The 18,920-nt window shown below is 39.5% G+C and overlaps 1 protein-coding gene across 5 annotated transcripts in view; it reads left to right on the top strand.

The window, feature by feature from the left end:
* Window positions 1–18,920, top strand: part of ARHGAP24 (Rho GTPase activating protein 24) — a 720,487-nt gene that overhangs the window by 461,586 nt on the left and 239,981 nt on the right. For all 5 annotated transcript variants that reach the window (XM_070614418.1, XM_070614421.1, XM_070614419.1 and 2 more), the window contains one exon: window positions 322–409. In XM_070614418.1, the coding sequence (XP_070470519.1) occupies window positions 322–409 (88 nt within the window). The remainder of the gene's footprint in view (window positions 1–321; window positions 410–18,920) is intronic.

The raw sequence follows: 18,920 nt of genomic DNA, 5'->3' as shown, positions 1-18,920 counted from the left end.
AATTAATGTGATGTTGGTAGAATGCTAAGTAAAAATGTTGGCACACAGAGTGCGTTTAATAAATTGGTGCTTAAAATAAATCCACACTTTACACAGTGTCTTAAACACATTAGATGGTCAACAAATATTTGTTGAATGTTGAATGAATATGATTCTGCTACATGATTTTGATTAGTTGGGAACACAAATGACTTTGATGCATAGTACTATATGCTGAGTTACCAATGCACCTTGGATATTATATCCACTGATGATGATAGGATGATGTATTCAGTATTTGCCACCTGATGATGTTGATGCTTTGGCCATTTGTGTTCACAGGGTACTATTTTTCTACCTGGAAATAAAGTCCTTGAACATCCGTGCAATGAAGAGAGCCCAGGGAAATTCCTTTTTGAAGTAGTTCCAGGTAAGAGAGTTTTCTGGTTTGATTAATTATTGTCATTCCATGTTGGTAAAGCTGAAGACAGGTCAGACAGCCTTTATTCTTCTTAAGTCATTGCTGAGTGTATTAATTTGAGGAGGCAAGTGTCAAATTTGGTTAGTATTTACATGGATAATGATTCCAGCTTTGTGCATGGTACAAATGACTGCACACATACACATCCACATGGCCACATGACTGTGGGACATCCATTTGTCCACAAGACTCCAGAGGTGACTGGAAGTCATGACACAGCATTTCTAAGGGACTACTGGAGACAACGTTGATGTGACAATGACATATAATTTGGCCAGGTGTTACGGGTAGAATGCCTTGCCCAGCTGATTTGCTGTCATATTTCCTCATAAAACTGCATCTTAAAGGAGCCTTTGCTATCAAAACAAAACAAAACACAAAACCCCCTTCAATGACTGACCAAGAATTGCAGTTCTGTAATACTCAGCTTTGCTCCCAACCAAACGCTTCCACATGTTTAGCTTGTAGAATTGAGGATGTCTCTGCCAAGTCATCAGATCCTGCAGCTAAATTTCTTCAACATCTGTTCATTTTTTCATAGTCATAGGCGTAGACCCTCTCAGAGTACCTGGTCTCCACTTAAATCTTTGGCTCACCCAGCGACGATTTCTTCAAGGCCATGTACTACTTCTTTGATTAGTTGTTTAGACCTTCCTTAACCCTTGATGTAAGAAAAAGGGGGTTAGAAATGTGGTTTTTATAGCGTTAGCTCCAGCTGACCCAGTTTATGTGATATTAACATTGTTTTAATTGCCGTCTAGGGTGAGTATGAATTTATTTGGGTGACGAATATATAATGCATATTAATAATGTTGGCACAAAGGCAATCAATAAAACATTTGTTCCCAGATTTATAAATGCTGGGAATCTAAAGTGTGAAAGCATGTTTTTCCCCTTCAATGAAAACAGCTGTAGCACTGAGTTCATCTGGCTCACAGTGGAATCCATGACTAAATGTTAATTAATGCAGTTGAAGTGCAGAAAGGTTTGTCAGATGCATTGTGTTATTTGTTTTCCCCCAGGGAGAACATATTGTAAGAAACCTGAATCTTGTTTGCCCTGTTAAAATCTTTTTATACTTCTTAGTGGAATACTGTGTATGGAACCAAATTCCAGATGTTGCAAAGTCTTTGAAGTATCAGTAGAGGAAATTTCTTTCCCTATTTAATCTCAAACATGAGTGTCTATTGGCTTTTAAATGAGCATGGTATTAAACGGACATCTTTGACTTTTTATGTCCAATCATATTAAAGGTCTGCTTTCCCATTCAGTCTATGAACTGTGTAGAGATTTCGTTTTGGTGAAGATGTGATATAATATAGATGGCTCTTGTCAAGATCGTTCTAGATAGAGCTGCATCTTTAAGCCCAGGAAGTCACAAGACCTCCCCTCCAAGACTGCTCTTCTAGGGCCTGTGTTTCATATGCAGGGCATGTGACATCATGGCTTGTGATGAGCAAAGCTTACAAAGTTTAAGACTGTGTGATGTGGAATCTGAAGGTTGTCCTTTCAAAATAGAAAAACATTCTCAAGGAAATTAAGGTTTTTTTGCAGTAACTATGGAGGTAAACATTCTATGCCCATCACTCATTTGAGAAGATGCTTCCTGAATCACTAATACAATATATAGTAACTTCTAAACTAGGTTTTATAATTCTGAGTCATTTTACGGAGTAACAAGAGGTTTGTGCCAAACGCTTCTTTAAAGAAGGAGTTGGAAAAACACTATGGCTACGTTGAGAATCCCGTGTCAGCACCATAAGTCTCGGTTGTTGGGGCTCTGTGGGTGTGCACCTCCTATCAGCACAGAGTTTCCAGGCAAATGCTTCTGTATTTGTATGAGAATGTAGGGATCTGTATCACATGATTTTAATGAATTTTTGCAAAATCAAGATTACTGAGGGATAGCATGACACGTGGGTTATGAGAATGACAGGACAATATTTTCTAATTTTTCCAGTTGTGAGATAGTTGGACATGGGAATCTGGAAAGCTGCAGGAGTATTATTTGTCAGAAAGTGTAGGAGACAGGAGGGATGCCGAAATGTGGTCAGTGCCTTGTGAAGAACCCTCTGCAGACCTGCCTGGCAGCCGATCCTCCCAACACGTATTTATGCTACATTGGCTTTCTCTGTGGCATTCTCTTGATCACCACTTCTGAAAACCCATCCTACAAATGGTGCTTACAGACCCACCATTATTCTGTTTTTATGGACAAATACCTCAAGCCCAACTACCCAAGGTATATCAATGAATAGGATTAAATCTCTTAATCTTAACTATCTGTCATTTCCCACAAAACTGACAAAAGCTTCCAGAAGGCTGTTTGCCAAGTATTCTAGCACTATATACATACACACACATTTGTGCGTTAGTGTGTGTGTGGAGATATATATATACACATATATATATACACACACTCATATATGTACACATATATATGTACACACACATACACATATATAGTTTATCCATATATGTGCTATTATATCTTTATAATTTATCCATAAATTTATCCGTATATGCTCTGGAAGTAGGAGTTTTTCTTTTGTTTCTTTTTTTTTTGCTTTAATCTGAAATGTCCTATGAAATTAAGTAATAATCATGCATAAATAATAAAAACCAAAAGTTTTCAATAGTATTGAGGGTCTCAGCTCTTTGTATATTGCTTATTTCCATTTTTTTGTATGTTATATTTCTATGCAGGTTTTAGGCTTTTGTAAGAACCTGTATGAAAAAAAATCTACTGTAATTTAGGGTTGATTTCCTATAGACTTACTTTCCCAAGAAATGAATTATGTCTCTGAATAAAGCCATAATTTACAGCAATTTATTCCAATTTTTTCCTGTTTTTCTACTTGTTATTCACAAAAAAAGATGCAGCCAAATTGGCAAATTTGAAGATTTTGCTGTCAGACATGCCAAATTTCATACTGGCGTGAACTTTTATGGCCAAGCACTAAGCTTTTGGGAAATGTGGTTGAGAAAGGAATGTTGGCAGACTTTCAATGTATGGTGCTTGAAAAAAGAAAAGGCACTTGGTCTCCTTGCTTCTCAAAATGTGTTCTGGGTAAGTTTTCCTTGTGATGTTTAAAAAAAATAGAGTAATTAATGGAATGATGATGCCTTAACTTCCTTAGAAGAATACTCTGTCAGAGGGAGAAAAGAAATAGTGATTCAGAGATAGAAAAAGGCGAAAACAGACAGGGGAATATGTACCCCATATAGTTAGAAACCATGTCCTCTTCCTCGTTGCTACATCCCTAGCACCTAATACAGCCAGCCCTGATGGTCTAGTGGTTAATATTTGGTGTTCTCATCTCCGCGGCCCAGGTTTGCTTCCTGGTCAGGGAACCACATCACCTGTCTGTCAGTTGTTGGTTGGGTGTTACTGTGATGCTGAAAGCTATGCCACCAGTACCTCAAAATATCACCGGGTCACCCATGGTGGACAGGTTTCAGCAGAGCTTCCAGACTAAGACAGACTAGGAAGAAAGACCTGGCCATCCACTTCCAAAAAGATTGGCCACGAAAACCCTATGGACAGCAGTGGAGCATTGTCTGACATAGTGCCAGAAGTGAGACGGTGACGCAAAAAGATTGGGCAGGGTTCTGCACTGCTGTACACAGGGTCACTAGAGGTCAGAATCAATTCAATGGCACAAACAACAAACAGTGTTCTGTCTAGATCTCAGAGGCTGGTATATTGGCTGCTGATGGCTCACAGAGGCCCTCGTGAGAACTGAGGGCCTGTCCACCACAGGGGGCCCTGCTTGTATTTTGAAATACCATCACAGCAACAGGCAGCCACCACAGTATGACAACTGACAGATGAGTAGTGTGGTCCCCTGACCGGGCGATGAACCTGGACAAAGATGGTGAGAGCTGAATCTTAACCGCTAGACCACCCTGGCTGGCAGACAGAGCATTACAGTGTCCATTACAGTATCTGTAGCTTTGTCTGTATCTAGCTCTCTGAATCCCGGGCAATGTTCCAGGCTTTTTACATGTATCACTTCACTGGATCCTCACCACAGCTCTATGAGATGGGCTCTCCTATTATCTCCATTTCCAGATAAACAAATTAAGGCACAGAGAAGTATTTTGATCAAGGTCAAACAGCTAACACTAGCTAGTGAATGTAGATGTAAGTGTGTGTGTGTGTGTGTGTATATATAGTTATGTATCACCGATTTACCTTTAGAAAGGAAAAATTCCAGGAAATCAAAATAAAGATATATATATATAATCTGGCTTAAAAATATGAGATATTAGAGTATTAGAGGCTGGTGCCTATTTTCTGAGCAATGCATATGTGACCTTTTTTATCATTATTCACTGAAATGGATATACTTGTATTTCTTCTTAGCTCATTCATTAAGGATGGGAGTTTCGGCACTTGAAGTGAGAATAGGCATTTTCATTTATTAGCAACTATTTGTATGTTTAAGCCTATCATAAAAACAGGCACTGGATGAAGATGCTCACTTAGAATTCTTTTGAATGTATGTTCTAAGGCCACAACTACACTGTCATGAAAAAGTGGGGAGAAAAACACACTTGCCTACAGTGGCGTTACTTGTATGCGAATAGCTATGCCAAAGGAGGAATCTGCATCTGTAAGTTTTTCCTATAGAAAACTATGATATGCTGGGGTTCAGTTCTCTTCATCGCAGAACTCATGTTGCTGAAACTGTCCCAGCTTCTTCACAAACTCCCTCCATACACTGGCCAAGGTATCACTCACTGTCTAGCCACCGACAAGCATAGCTGATGTTACTGGCATCTTGGGATCGGTCCACTGACCTGCATAGATATTATCCAAGCAGAGACTCATTATGAGTTTCAAAGGCAGTTACCCATATTGCAGACTCTTAAGGCCTCTTCTTAGCCCAGTGCCCCAAGTCAATAATAACTAGAACTTGGAGGTTCTCTTATCCTCTTCCTTATCCCAGGGAGAGCAAAGAAAAGGAACATATAAGAAAAGGGGATTTGGGATGAAGAGGCAGCTATGGAAACAAAGAAAAAGAGAGAAATTTTGAAGGCTAATCTAAAGTGATTTTGATCTGCCTGGAAATGAAATTAAGCCCTTCAAAAAAGGAGACAGTGTCATTTGTCCTACCTTTAGCCATGAGTATGCTATTATTTCTAGTACCCTCAGACAATTACATATTACTTCTGTAAATGTCATTAAAAAAATGCTTGCATTCTAATTATTTTCCAGAAGGATTTTTAAGAGCTAAGTGAAAAATTAGAGAACATGGGTGCTTAGAGAATCCAATAAATGCATTATGGATCTTTTTGCCAGAAAAATGGATAGACCTACCAAATGGCAAACACTTTTGGGGGCTTCAGAAATCCCCTGAAACCCAATCGTATAGTCCAGGTTAAGAACCATAGTTTAAATTTGGGGACCAGAGTCTTTACTAATCTCTATCTATCTCTCTGTCTCTATCTCTCTATTTATTTATTTATCTCCATGTTTCTGTCAGTCTACATATTTCATCTACTTACATGTGTAAATAAAAGTGACAAATTTTTTTCTATTATTTGTAATTATGTGGTATACTATTAATCAGTTTTTGACTTTTGCCTCCCTGATTCAGTTGGTTTTTCTCCTGGTTTGATGATTATGTAACTCTGCAGACCTATTGCGTGCGTTTACAATAGAACATTTCCTGGGTAGAACATTTCCCACGTCTGGAGACTGTCAAATTTTTACATCACCAAAACCTGAGCCTACTGAGATGGTCAGTGTAGCTGCTCTACAGAATAGGCCATCTGAAAAATAGACGGGTCTGGGAGAGCGCCGTGGGTGTCTCTGAGAACGAAAGAAGCTTAGCCAATTTTTGCGTTTTTGAGATAATTATGTGACATCAGCAATGGAAGTTTATCATCCACGTCTGTGTTTGCAACTCTTAGGATGGACAAATAGTGTCATTTAATTTAACAAATTAGATACATTAATTTGCTGTCATTTAAAAATGTAAAGCAGTATTTGATGTCTATTTTATATGAAAATGTGGGGATATTTTAATAGTGTTTTAGCACAAAAGTTGGTCATTTGCTTGATCACTAGTTAAATACACTGCTGAGGCATTTAATTTTACAATACTCTCTATCTTAACTTTTTCTCCCTTTTGTGTTAGTACTGTAAGTTAAAATCATGCGCTTATATTTGTGATCCAAAGGCAACTGTGGCATTCCTTTTTTTGTCTCCTAAGTCTGCAGGCAGCCCTGAAGCTTGGTTGGTTTTTTTTTTTTTTTTTGGTTAGTTAATGTGTGCAGATCATTTAGAGAATGTGAGTAGGAGTTGTTTATGGTATGAAAACATAATTCTATATACACAAGTAGTTCTGAACATGAATTACATAAATGCATTGAAAATCAGCATGTTTTAGCTACTATGTATTCTTTTATATACAAAAAAAGTTTTTGAGATTTTTGCTCCAAAATTCCCTTCCTACTTAAAATGCTTTAAAATATACATTTGAAAGAGGCTATTAAAATGATACAAAGGGCATTTTAAAATGTTTGTAATCTCTCAAAGTCCTGGTAAATGCCATGTGAACCAAAAGGCATTTGGGGCATTTATGCATGATTGCAAGTGTGATCTTATGGTCACAGTTCTGAGAAGTGTTCGTATAAGGAGCGCTCTCTTACAGAATTGGTGGACATGTCCATCCATTCACATTCAATTCCAGCCTTCATTCTATGTGCTAGATGCTAGATCAGGGGTCAGCAAACGTTTTCTGGAAAGGACCAGAGAGTAAATATTTTAGGCCATAAAATCTCTGTTACAGCTGCTAAGCTCTGTAGTTGTAGCATAAGCAAATGGGTATTGGCTGGGTTCAAGTAAAGCTTTATTAATGGACACAGAAATTTGGATTTTATATAATTTTCAAATATCAAGAAATATTATTCTTCTCTTGATTTTTTTCCAATCACTTAAAAATGTAGAAAATAGACAGTGGGCCAGATTTGGCCCATAGGCCCTAGCTTGCCGACCCCTGTAGCTAGATATAAAAAGCAAACCTATGAAAAGGAGGCTGAAGATACTAATATAAGTCACTAATCCCCACTGGTGCCACCAAAGCCAGAATTAGAACTCTGAGACAGCCTGTCTCCCCAGGCCATGGCATCACCCGTGCCTCAAAATCATGATTCAGAAGCTGTTTGCCAACATGTTTATTTAGAAGCTCCATCTTTGAATAATGTTTTCTTTGTCCTTCCTGATGAACCTAAAAAGTTTTAGTGACCAAACTGAAATGCTCTATTTAAAGCCTGCCTTGCTGCATTTAGAACTCTAGATTCTGACCAGAGCTGAAATCTGTTATGTGACTTTTTAGGAAATGAATACCCTTAATAGGAGATTGGGGGCGTGAAAGATGTTTCCATGTGTTGTTCTGTCCACACAAGTTCAGGGAGATATTCGTAAGTATTCTGAGACGGAAGCATCCCTTGCAGGATCAAATAAGCTTAAAGTATCTTCTAAACTCTCCTTTTTACAGTGTCCATTGCCATCTTCAAAATAATGATAATATTTTGTTTACTGGTGAAATTAACAAAATAATTTCCTCAGGGGGGTAGTTTATTTCCCCCATCGCTCATTTATTAACATCTCTCTACTCCTAACCCACCAATTTTCCTTTAACATTCGAATGAGAAACACTCTCACCATGTTTATAGCTCAGATTACTGAAATATGTGTTGGGCCCTGTACTAATGTACGTCAGGCTTTACACACAGTGGCTGCTTTAATGTGACTACACTTGTGATAAATACTATTCTTCTCATTGGTAAACAGTGGAACAAATTCACATTTCTAATAATAGAAAGCTAAAACCAGGCTTCACACCCATCTGAGCCTGCAAAGCTCCAGCCTTCTTACACTGATAAGAATATGGATAGATTTGTTATCTAGATCCCAGGAGAGATAAGGGGGACAAATGAAGCAGTGAGGTTAAGGATATAAAAGTTAGTGTACTCTGCATTTCCTTCCTCTCTCCTTGGGACTCAACATTCCTTATAGTGTCTGTTCTCTTTCTTCCCATGGATTGGAAGTCCTTGAGAAGAGAAACGATGCCTTCTCTCCCTAGTGCCCAGCAGAGCGCCTGTCATGTAGTATATGCTCAGTGCATACTGTTGAATTATGAATAAACTAGACCTCAGTTTTATTATGTATGGAATAATTTCATTGGATTAGCCAAAATTAAAAGAGCCTTGCAGCTCTGAATTCTTTAACTTGATCATAGTTCTTTTGCTCGATGCTTTAAGAGGCTCTCAGACTAGAGAAGTTCATTAACTTCACAGACTAAGAGAAGTCCACACGGCCTCATCCTTCAGGCCTTGCTGAATACTGAAACCAATAGTGTGTTTTAGTACTTCGATGCCAGAAGCTGTTTATTAACAAGTTATTTGCTGGAATAAATGTGGTTTCTCACCCCTCGTTGTCCTTTGTGGCATGGTTTTAATTATGTATTCACAGGCTGTGTGTGTTTACCTGTCTTTTTTATCCAATAATTGAAAAGGGCTTTGCAATCCAATCAAGCTAAGAAAGTAGACAGGAAAGTGCCAAACAAATGTCGATGACTGTTACTGTGAAAAACTGTGGTAGGGCTTCTATGAGCTGTGTCTTAGCTGGGGAAAGAGTCTGTTTGAATGAGCCACGGTCGGTGGAGAGAACAACCAATAGGTTAGAGATGATATGAGATTGAGAACGAGAAATCACACGTCACAGGAAAAGGAATATATCAGAAGTAGGAAAATGAGTCTGCGGCGGAACAGCTGCTGATAATTCGGGGTGGGAAATCAGCTTGCAGCAGGGAAAAAACTGGCATCTCTCTAAATGCTGTGCCAACTCTCAGGGATCCAAGGAAGCCTCTTTCATTTTTCTTTTCTTTTTTAATAGAAGGCTGAGCTGAAGTGGTCCTGAATATTTCAGAAAGTGAAACCTCAAGGACCATCTGCAACCCAATAATGAGTCCTTGGGCCTGTGGGGCTTCCTGGCCTTTAAAACAAATGTTATCTTTCTTTGTCTGTGCGTCTGTGGGTTCGTTTACCCTGTCCATTTTTCAAATGCTGCCTTGCTTGAAAACTGTTCGTCTTCACAGCTCCATTGCATCAGGCCTGGAAAGGCCCAGGTGGAAGTCCTGAGCAGTCCCAGGTCCTGCAGAAATGTATGGTCCAACTGCTGGAACCCCTGCACCCAAATAAGAAAACTGGCGACTTACGGTAAAGCCACCTAAGAGTTAGAAAACCCCGATTTATTTCAGGTTCTTTGCTAAATATCAAACTATTTGCTTTAGGTGTACGAGAGCAGAGAAAGAGCAGAAACTGTGCAGTTTCCCAGTGACCTAGGAGGAGAGATGTCTAAGGGAAGAAGACTAAGAATTGATGGTGAAAAGGAAAGCCATGAGGGCCTCCCCGGAAGCCCGTGTAGGAAGAGGAGGGAGATCGGAGATGCCTGTCTTCAACAGAGGGAGTCAGATCCCAGCCCTGCCCCCGAGCTGGTTGCTTAGGCTCTCTCCACCACAGTTTCCTCTTGGTAAACGTGAAGTGAGAATACCTCTCGTAATGTTGTGGGGAAGATGGGAGGAGATAAGTGTGAGGAGCCTTCAGCACTCTGCCTGGCCCAGAGTAAGGCTTATGGAAAGGCAGCAACATTTTGGAACAATTGTCTGTATATTGCCATCTATAAATAGGTACTGGCCTGGGTCCTGATTGTCTTAGATGGGATGATAAATGCGGCAGAAGTTTAGGAAGCAAAAGAACAATGAGGAATGGAGTAATCAGGGAAATCTTCCCAGAGGCAGTGAGCTGTAGCGGGAATTTAAAGAAACTACAGGATTTTGATTAGATGACTATGGGGTTAAGAATTTCAGGCTGAAAAAATATCAGCAAAGGCACGAAGGAAGTTCTGAGACTAGAGAGGGGTACTAACGGAGTAAGAAGTGGGAATGTACCAGGGACATGCAGTGTGATTCATGTGTGTGTCCTGCAGATCCAGGCTGTCCTGGAGAGGTGGCCATTGGCTGTCCCTCTTTCAGGGCCAACTCGGAGGATTGTTAGGGAACTTTGCAGCATTCAGACACCAAGCTGCCCTCACATAGGCAATCAGCTAATTTTGTGGAAATGTACAAGTAAATACTCACCAATGCTTGTATTTCAAACGTTGGAGTAATAACCCTAAATTCAGACTTCTATATTACATTCAAATTGCATCAACCAGCTATGGGTCTAACAGACCTTACCAACTTTAGAGGAAGGTCACTAGACTGTTAACATGATGTGGCACTGGGTTAAGCATCCTCTGGTCCCATCAGAAGGTTTTCCCCTGACTCCTACTTGCCCGCACTGTTTTTTGTTCCTTCTTCTTCTTCTCCCCAAAGCCTGCCAGTACATAGTTGCGTATTTTAGTTGTGGATCCTTCTAGCTGTGGCTTGTGGGATGCCGCCTCAACATGGTCTGATGAGCGGTGCCATGTCCACGCCCAGGATCCGAACCAGCGAAACCCTGGGCCACCGAAGCGGAGCGCACGAACTTAACCACTCGGCCAAGGGGCTGGCCCAGCACTGTTTTTAAAATAGCATTTTTTGTGTCTGTGACAAGAAAGAAGGGTGGGTAGAAAGAGTGTTTATTAGTTTGCTAAGGGTACTGTGGCAAAGTACTTTAGACTGGGTGACTTACACAACAGAAATTTATATTCTCACGGTTCTGGAGGCTAGCAGGCCAAGATCAAGGTGTCAACAGAAATGGTTTCTTCTGAGGGTTCTCTCCTGGCCTTGTAGGTGGCTGCCTTCCCCCTGTGCCTTCACATGGCCTTCTCTCTGCCTGTCTGTGTCCTGATTTCTTCTTCCTAGAGGGACACTAGTCAGATTGGATTAGGGCTGACCCTAATGACCTCATTTTAACTTAATTAAAATTAAATAGGGTCTTTAAAGATCCTATCTCCAAATAATAGGGTCAGAGTCTGAGGTACTAGAGGTTAGGACTTCAACCTGTGTATTTTGGGGGAACACAGCTCAGCCCGTAAGAGAGTAAAATGGGAGCTGAGACATCGCTGTTCTCCCAGAGGCAGCTCTTTTTATGGGGCAAACTCTTCCTCATGTTTACTACTGACTGCTTGAGCCCCATCCTCCTCCTCGAAGAAAGAAGCAGAAATTCAGACCTTGCTGTATGTACATCAAGCCACCCCAGAACTCCACTCACTCCTTTCATAAATGCTGGAAAATCTGAATGATTTAGCAACCAAAGTATTAACTAAGAACGTGTGAAATAGAAATGGAGGCTGTCCAGAGGATGGGCAGATGTTTTCTGTCTAGCTACTCTTTTCTGCAAATTGTCCTTGGATTTAAAATTCTCCTTAATTTTGCTCCTAAGTTTGTTTTTCTTGTTGTTTTGTTTGCTTTTAACACTTTATTTAAAGGAAATAGACTAGACATTACTCTTCTTGAGTTGTTATTATCTTTGGTTGTTTTTTTCTCTAAGTCAGGCTAATTTTTATTTTAGAACCAACTCTTGTCTAAAAGCAACACACTAATGCATTAACTACTACTGTGATGTGTCTCGTCGGGGAGAAAGCCAAAGAGAGTGCTTGATACATCTTCTCCAGGTGCCCAGGCCTTCTGTGGTGAATTACCAACTTGTCACGCGGGCTGTACAGGAGCAGGGAGCACTAAGACAGGCAATTAAGCCTTCTGGGAAACAATTAGTTTGGGGGCATGACCTGATGTAAGGTTCATTTCTTCAGCACCAATCACATTGTCTTTCTCATGACTCATTATTTCTGATGTGTCACTTGCTTACTGGAGTCACAGGGGAGATAATGACATAAATGTGCCTGGGGGCTATTTGGCTCTAATCTAGGGGCTGTGATTTGTCATAATGGGTTCTTTGATTAAAAGACAAATAACTCATTCCGATATGGATATAACTGGTACAAATCAGTTATCATTTGAATAGTTGATTTATTTTGTATTTTATTTTTGATCAGCCTCTCTCTCCCACAGATAACCTTACTGCCAACTTTATTTTATGGAAATTACCCCAATTTTCTGATACCAAATATTCAAAACTACTTCCATCTGCCATTTGGTCCTTTCTCCCTCTATTACAACAGAGAAACTTTCTCTTGTCCTTCCTAAAGCCAGTCTTCATCTGTCTTTGAATTCCATCCACTCCCACCTTCTCAGGAGCCATAATCTATTGATTGTATTGTTTCCGTCTTGCTATGTAATTTTGTCTTCTGTATTAGATTATTCCCATAGGCTTACAGGGGTAGCCTGGGAACTGGCATTTCATTTTAAAAAGCAAATTAATCTCATACAAACTAAAGTTTTAAAAATACAAACATTATATATCTAATATAGAGAGTATTAATAGCAATAATAGCATTAGAATGGTATTTTTCCTCTGATTGAAAAAAAAAATTAGGGGGCCTGCCCAGTGGTGTAGCCATTAAGTTCGCACATTCTGCTTCTCCGCGGCCCGGGGTTCGCTGGTTCGGATCCCGGGTGCGGACATGGCACCACTTGGCAAAAGCCATGCTGTGATAGGCGTCCCACGTATAAAGTATAGGTGGATGTTAGCTCAGGGCCAGTCTTCCTCTCAAAAAGAGGAGGATTGGCAGTAGTTAGCTCAGGGCTAATCTTCCTCAAAAAAAAAAAAAATCATCTCTTGACCACACTTCTCCCACTATCCATCGCCTCATAGTTTTTGCTTCTTTTTGCAACAAAACTGCTCTATACTCTATGCTACACTCTCTCCAGTTTCTGTCTTTGCCTCAATCTATTTTTGTTCCCCACCCCATTCCACCAGACTTTTTGTCATTCATGTCATCAATGGCCTCTAGTTTTCCGGAATCTAATGATTCAGTTTCATTCTTCATAATAACTGCCCGATCGCACCATTGACACAGTTGATCTCGCCTCTTTCTTGATCCATGTTCCTCACTCAGCTCCAAGGACTCCGCCCTTTCCTGGTTTTCTTCCTTCTTCACTGCCCGCATCTTCTCAGTCAGCACTGCTTGTTCCTCCTCGTCTGCTTAACCTCTTCATGCTGGAGGGCCATTGTGCTCAGTCCCTGGTTCTCTTTGTCCTGGAGAATTGCAATAATTCTCCTAGCTTCTCCTAGCCTCTCCTCTTCCCCTTACTCTGTTCTATCCCATACACCATGGCCAGAGTGATGTTTCTTAGTAGACTTTATTCTTTAGAGCAGTTTTAGATTTATAGAAAAATTGTGCAGAAAGTACAGAGAGTTCCCATGTACAGTGATATTTTTGATATTCGAATCTAATTAAGTCATCTCCCATCTAAAAAAAAAATATTGTCACGGCCTACAGGCCCCTACATAGACTATCCCAATGTGTTTCATCCCCTACCTTGTGTCTGAACTTTAACCACACTGGCCTTCTTTCAGTTTCTCAAAGGTGCCACACCTCACTCTAGCCACAGAGCCTTTACGTGGGCTGCTCTCTCTTTTTAAAATCGTTCCTCCCTGTCATTCCACCATTCAGAAGATAACTCCTATTCGTCCCTCAGATAATACCTCAGTTGTTACTTCTCAGGGAAACCTGGCCTTGATCCTCCCTCCCAGTCTATGTCTTAACAACTATTGAAGGCCCATGACCTATAGTTTTTAGGATGTTTTTGTATAAATAATGTCTGTGTCCCTCACAAGAATGTAAGTTCCATGAGAACTAGAACTCTGCTTTTTCTCATCATCTTATTTCTAGCACATAGCAAACTTCCTGACATGTCATAGCCATTTAATAAATATTTTTTGAAGGAAGGATGCAGGGAAAGAAGGAAAGAAGAAGGAAAGAAGTAAGGTAGGAAAGAAGGGAGAGTGAAAAAGAAGGGGGTAGGGAGACATAGGAAGTCAGTGTAGTCTAGAAATAGGTAGATTCTGGGGTTGATAGTGAGGGGCCTTGAGCCTTATACTAATTCTGTAACTCAGTAGTTCAGCAAACATTTAGTAAGAGTTACCTATGAGTCAGATATTGTGTGCCAAGTTCTTATCCTCGAGGAGCTATAATTTATCAGCTCAGTGAACATCCCTTAAAGGGAGAGTTTCACTGAGCACTGTGGGAAAGACTGAGCAGGTGCTTTTGTGAAGCAGTCCAGCACTTACAGAACTGGTAGGTAGAGGAGATGGGGCTCCTGCTCCTGTTGTGTCTCTTAGGCAAATCCTCTATTCCTGCATCCATTTCTTCATCGGTGAAATGAACATTACACCAGAAAATTATCAGATGAGATGGCGTATGTGAATGTCTGCAAGAGTCACCCAAATGAGTGTGGTGACTTGGGAAAATTAGTCCTGCTAGTCTACCATCATATGAGTGTCTAGCTTGTCCTCAACTCACTTCTCTCTAAGGGGCCCTCATTATTGCTAATGTGTGGGAATCCAGTGATAAGCCTTAGTAACATCATCCTCCATCATTTTCTCCCCTAGTTGTTGTCATGTATGAAAATCAAATTGTGTGAAAGGACTCAGTGGAAAAAGAATGGGATGATCTGTGTGCTGTGGTAAAAAATTGATTTCTTATACTCAGTTGTGTTCCCTTCTCTAAATACTGAAAGTCCAGATCTGAGCCATTAACATCCCCTCTCCTCAGTCAATATGACCTGACATCCCCCCGTTCAGCTCAGCTCATTGTTGTCAATCTGTGAACCCTAGTGGATTTGATTGCTGCTTCTTTGAGATGAATGTCTCCTCCTGCTCTACTGGGCAGCCAGTAGGGCCTCTTCATTTATTGTCTGGAACACAAGGCTCAAGGGCATAAATGATACTACTGATGGAATTACTAGCAATGGGACTAATCGTGCATGGCAAAATGTAGGCAGCAAACTAGTTGTATGCTCACTCTAATGGATACTGACTTAATTACACAGAAAGAGCCAGACACAAGGGCTCAGCGTGTTAGTAGTGGCTGAAAACACCATCTCCTTCAAAGTACAATATCACCATCTCCTTGTTCCTCAAAAGAATTAGGAGGTCTCTTTTTCAAATATTTGAATTTGGAGCTTTGCATGCTCTCACTTCTTTGGCACTTGCAAATTTATGCTCGCCTTCAGGTTACTTATTTGAAAATGTGAAAGAGCATAGAATCTTGACAACCACCAACCGTGTAAAGAAATTGTGTTGATAGGGTCAGAATAAAAAGTCCACGGTGAAAAGAAAGAAGATGACTCACCCTTAACAGCTTGGCTTCCATTACATAAGGCGTTGATCCCTGTGTGAATGAACTGCCAAGTTGGGCTGGATCTTTAGCAAGCACAATATATCTTTGAAACAATTTACAATTAGGGTCATCCCCTTTCAGCAAAACTTGAATCTTTAGGATTACTTGGCCAAATAAATATTGAAAATTACTTTAAAATAGAACCCTAAGATTCACCTAATAAAATTAAATTTTCATCTTTAATAGCAAAAGCAAAAGCAAGTGGGGGAATTTGTTTTTCTTAGAATCTCAACAAGATTTAAAAGAAATAAATCTCCTTTACAATTCGAATAATATCCTCTACTTTTGAAAGGACCATTTGATCTCAAAATGTGTTCCTAATTAGAGTTAATATTTTCTATTTTATAAAAATAACAATAAAGTAGCTTCTTGGCATTTCTCAATACCTGTCACATATATTATGCAATAACTCACTCTCATAGCAGAAACTATGAAGATCAAAATTCTCAGTGAGAGATGAATGTCTGTTTTCAGATGTGGCTAAAACTGCACTAAGAGAACTAGCATGTTATTTCCATTTTTGAGAGATCTGGAATCTGGAAGACATAAGATCTTTTGCTTTTGAAGGTTTGCAAGTTTTGTTCATTCAAGTAGACTCCAGACTGTTTTAAAGTGTTTTTTATAACCAAGGGATGGGTAGTAGTGGCTTTTTTATGTTCCTAAGATTATAGATTTAAATCTATTTAAAGATATGTTCACTAGTGTTTGTGTGATTTGCTATTATTGTCTCCATCACTCTTTTCCAAACATGAGTTGGCTTTTAAAGAAATCAGTTGGAGGGGCTGGCCCCGTGGCCGAGCGGTTAAGTTCACGTGCTCCGCTGCAGGCGGCCCAGTGTTTCATTGGTTCGAATCCTGGGCGCGGACATGGCACTGCTCATCGGGCCACGCTGGGGCAGCATCCTGCATGCCATGGCTGGGGGGACCCACAGTGAAGAATGTACAGCTATGTACTGGGGGGCTTTGGGGAGAGAAAGGAAAAAAATACAGTCTTTAAAAAAAAAAAGAAATCAGTTGGAGTCTTAAATTAAGGCAAAAAGAATATTGTAAAGAAGGTTATAAGAAAAATTAAATCAATGAGTCCCCTTCCATTATTTTGTAGAAGTTGTAAGGAATATCAAAGATCATTTTGTTCATTTTTCAGATAAGGAATATGGGCCCCAGAGAGGTCATGTGGCCAACCTTGCATAAATTTCCATAGTCTCAGTTGAGTAGTCTTTCCACTCTTCCATATTCTCTTTGATTATGTTAATATTAAATTCCCTGGATTTCTCAAGTTTAAGTATGTAGCAAGACTACTGCTGTCCTCGTCCACTTGTTCTGGTAGTGCTCTGGTAGTGTTCTGGTAGTAACGACAATTTAATAAACATAGTAATTGCTACTAGCTGATTACTCTATGTGCTAAGTATTGTATTAGGTCCTTTATATGGATTATTTTATTTAATTTTTGCCACTTTTATGAGTTAAATATTGTTTTTTGAACCTAACATTGAAGTTAAGTTCAAAAGTTTAAGGAAATTTTCAAAATCACAAAAGCAGTAAGTGAGTGACACAGAGTTCAAATGCAAGCTTTATTTTCTAAGTCGGTTTATTTAGGATGAAAATTAGGAAATGATCAGAGAAATTAAAATTTTGTCCTCTAGTGAAGATATTTTTGAGATCTTATTAGATCTCTGGAACATGGTATCTGTAGTTAACTATAATTATATTTTAATGATAAACATTTTCTGTTATTTTTATATATTGTGTTAATAGGGAATTGGTTCCATGTTTGACATCAAAATTTTTTCTTCCTAAATTAATATTTAATATATGTGCTAGATTTTGAAGAGGTGCTTACTCTAAACAGCAGTATTTGACTTGTTTTGTCTGTTGTTCTTATCTGTTTCCCATGTACTGTAGAGGCTGTGGGGCTCCCTCCTGCACAGCTGTCGAGTGGCCGATACTGTGGTTATATCTGTGTCCAAGGCAGGCAGAATGTCCCCTCCCCTAATCTACCCTACGCACATATGTTACCGTCGTGCTGTTCAGTGGCAATGTGGAGGCAGGGTGTGCAGCCATAGGCAAACTTTGTACCCTTTTCAGTAGTTTGTTAAGGCCATGTACGTAAATGCATTAAAAATAAGGTGGTAAATAATTTAATGGAAAATTACCTCAAAAAGCTAATCAAAAGCAGGTAAAACACCAAATGGAAGGAGGACAGATGAGGAGAGTGTGTTTACCCAACAGTGTGATGTTGAGCCATCTTGATATGCCAACTATTCATTGTTGGGAAAACTTCAGTACGGATGACACTATTTCTTGAATATGTACCTCAGTGGTGGGCAAATTAGTGTAAAGTGACAAAATTGAGGGCTGTTTAAAAGGCAGTATGTTATTTTATATTAACTTCAGTGTGGGCAAACAGATCATTAATTAACTTCTGGTTTCCTAACTGTTGTAGCAGAAAAGGTGGTTGATTTGATTTTTTAACAACTTCATTCAGATGTAATTCATGTACCATATAATTCATCCTTTTGAAGTATACAATTCGATGATTTTTAGTTTATTCACAGAGTGGTGCAGCCATCACCACAATTAATTTTAGAACATTTTCAGTATCCTAGGAAAGAAACTTCATACCCACTAGCAGTCACTTCTCATTTCTCCCAAGCCCCAAGCATTAGACAACCATTAATCTACTTTTTAGCTATATAGATTTGCCTATTCTTGACATTTTATGTAAGTGGAGTTATGCAACATGTGGTCTCTGTGAGTAGCTTCTTTCACGTAGCATGTTTTCGAGGTTTATCCACGTTGTGGCAAGTATCGTGTATTCATTCCTTTTTATTGATGAGTAATATGCCATTGTATGGACATACCACTTTTATTTATTCCTTCGTCTATTAGTGGACATTTTTGTTTCCCTCCTACTTTTTGGCTGTTGTTAATAGTGCTGCTATGGGCATTCATGTACAAATTTTTGTGTGGATATATGTTTTCAATTCTTTGCAGTATACACCTAAGGGTGGAATTGCTAGGTCATATTGTAACTCTATGTTATGTTTAACATTTTGCGGGACTGTCAAACTATTTTCCAAGTGACTGCATGATTCTACATTCCTACCAGCAATATTCGAGGATTTCAATTTTACCATAACCTCACCAACGCTTGTTATTGTCTATCTTTTTCATTATAGCCATCCTAGTGGGTGTGAAGTAATATCTTGTGGTGGTT

Source organism: Equus przewalskii, chromosome 3 (genome assembly GCF_037783145.1).
Source record: "Equus przewalskii isolate Varuska chromosome 3, EquPr2, whole genome shotgun sequence".
Lineage (NCBI taxonomy): Eukaryota > Metazoa > Chordata > Mammalia > Perissodactyla > Equidae > Equus > Equus przewalskii.
Note: the sequence above shows the minus strand (reverse complement) of the source record. Positions and strands in the feature narration are given on the sequence as shown.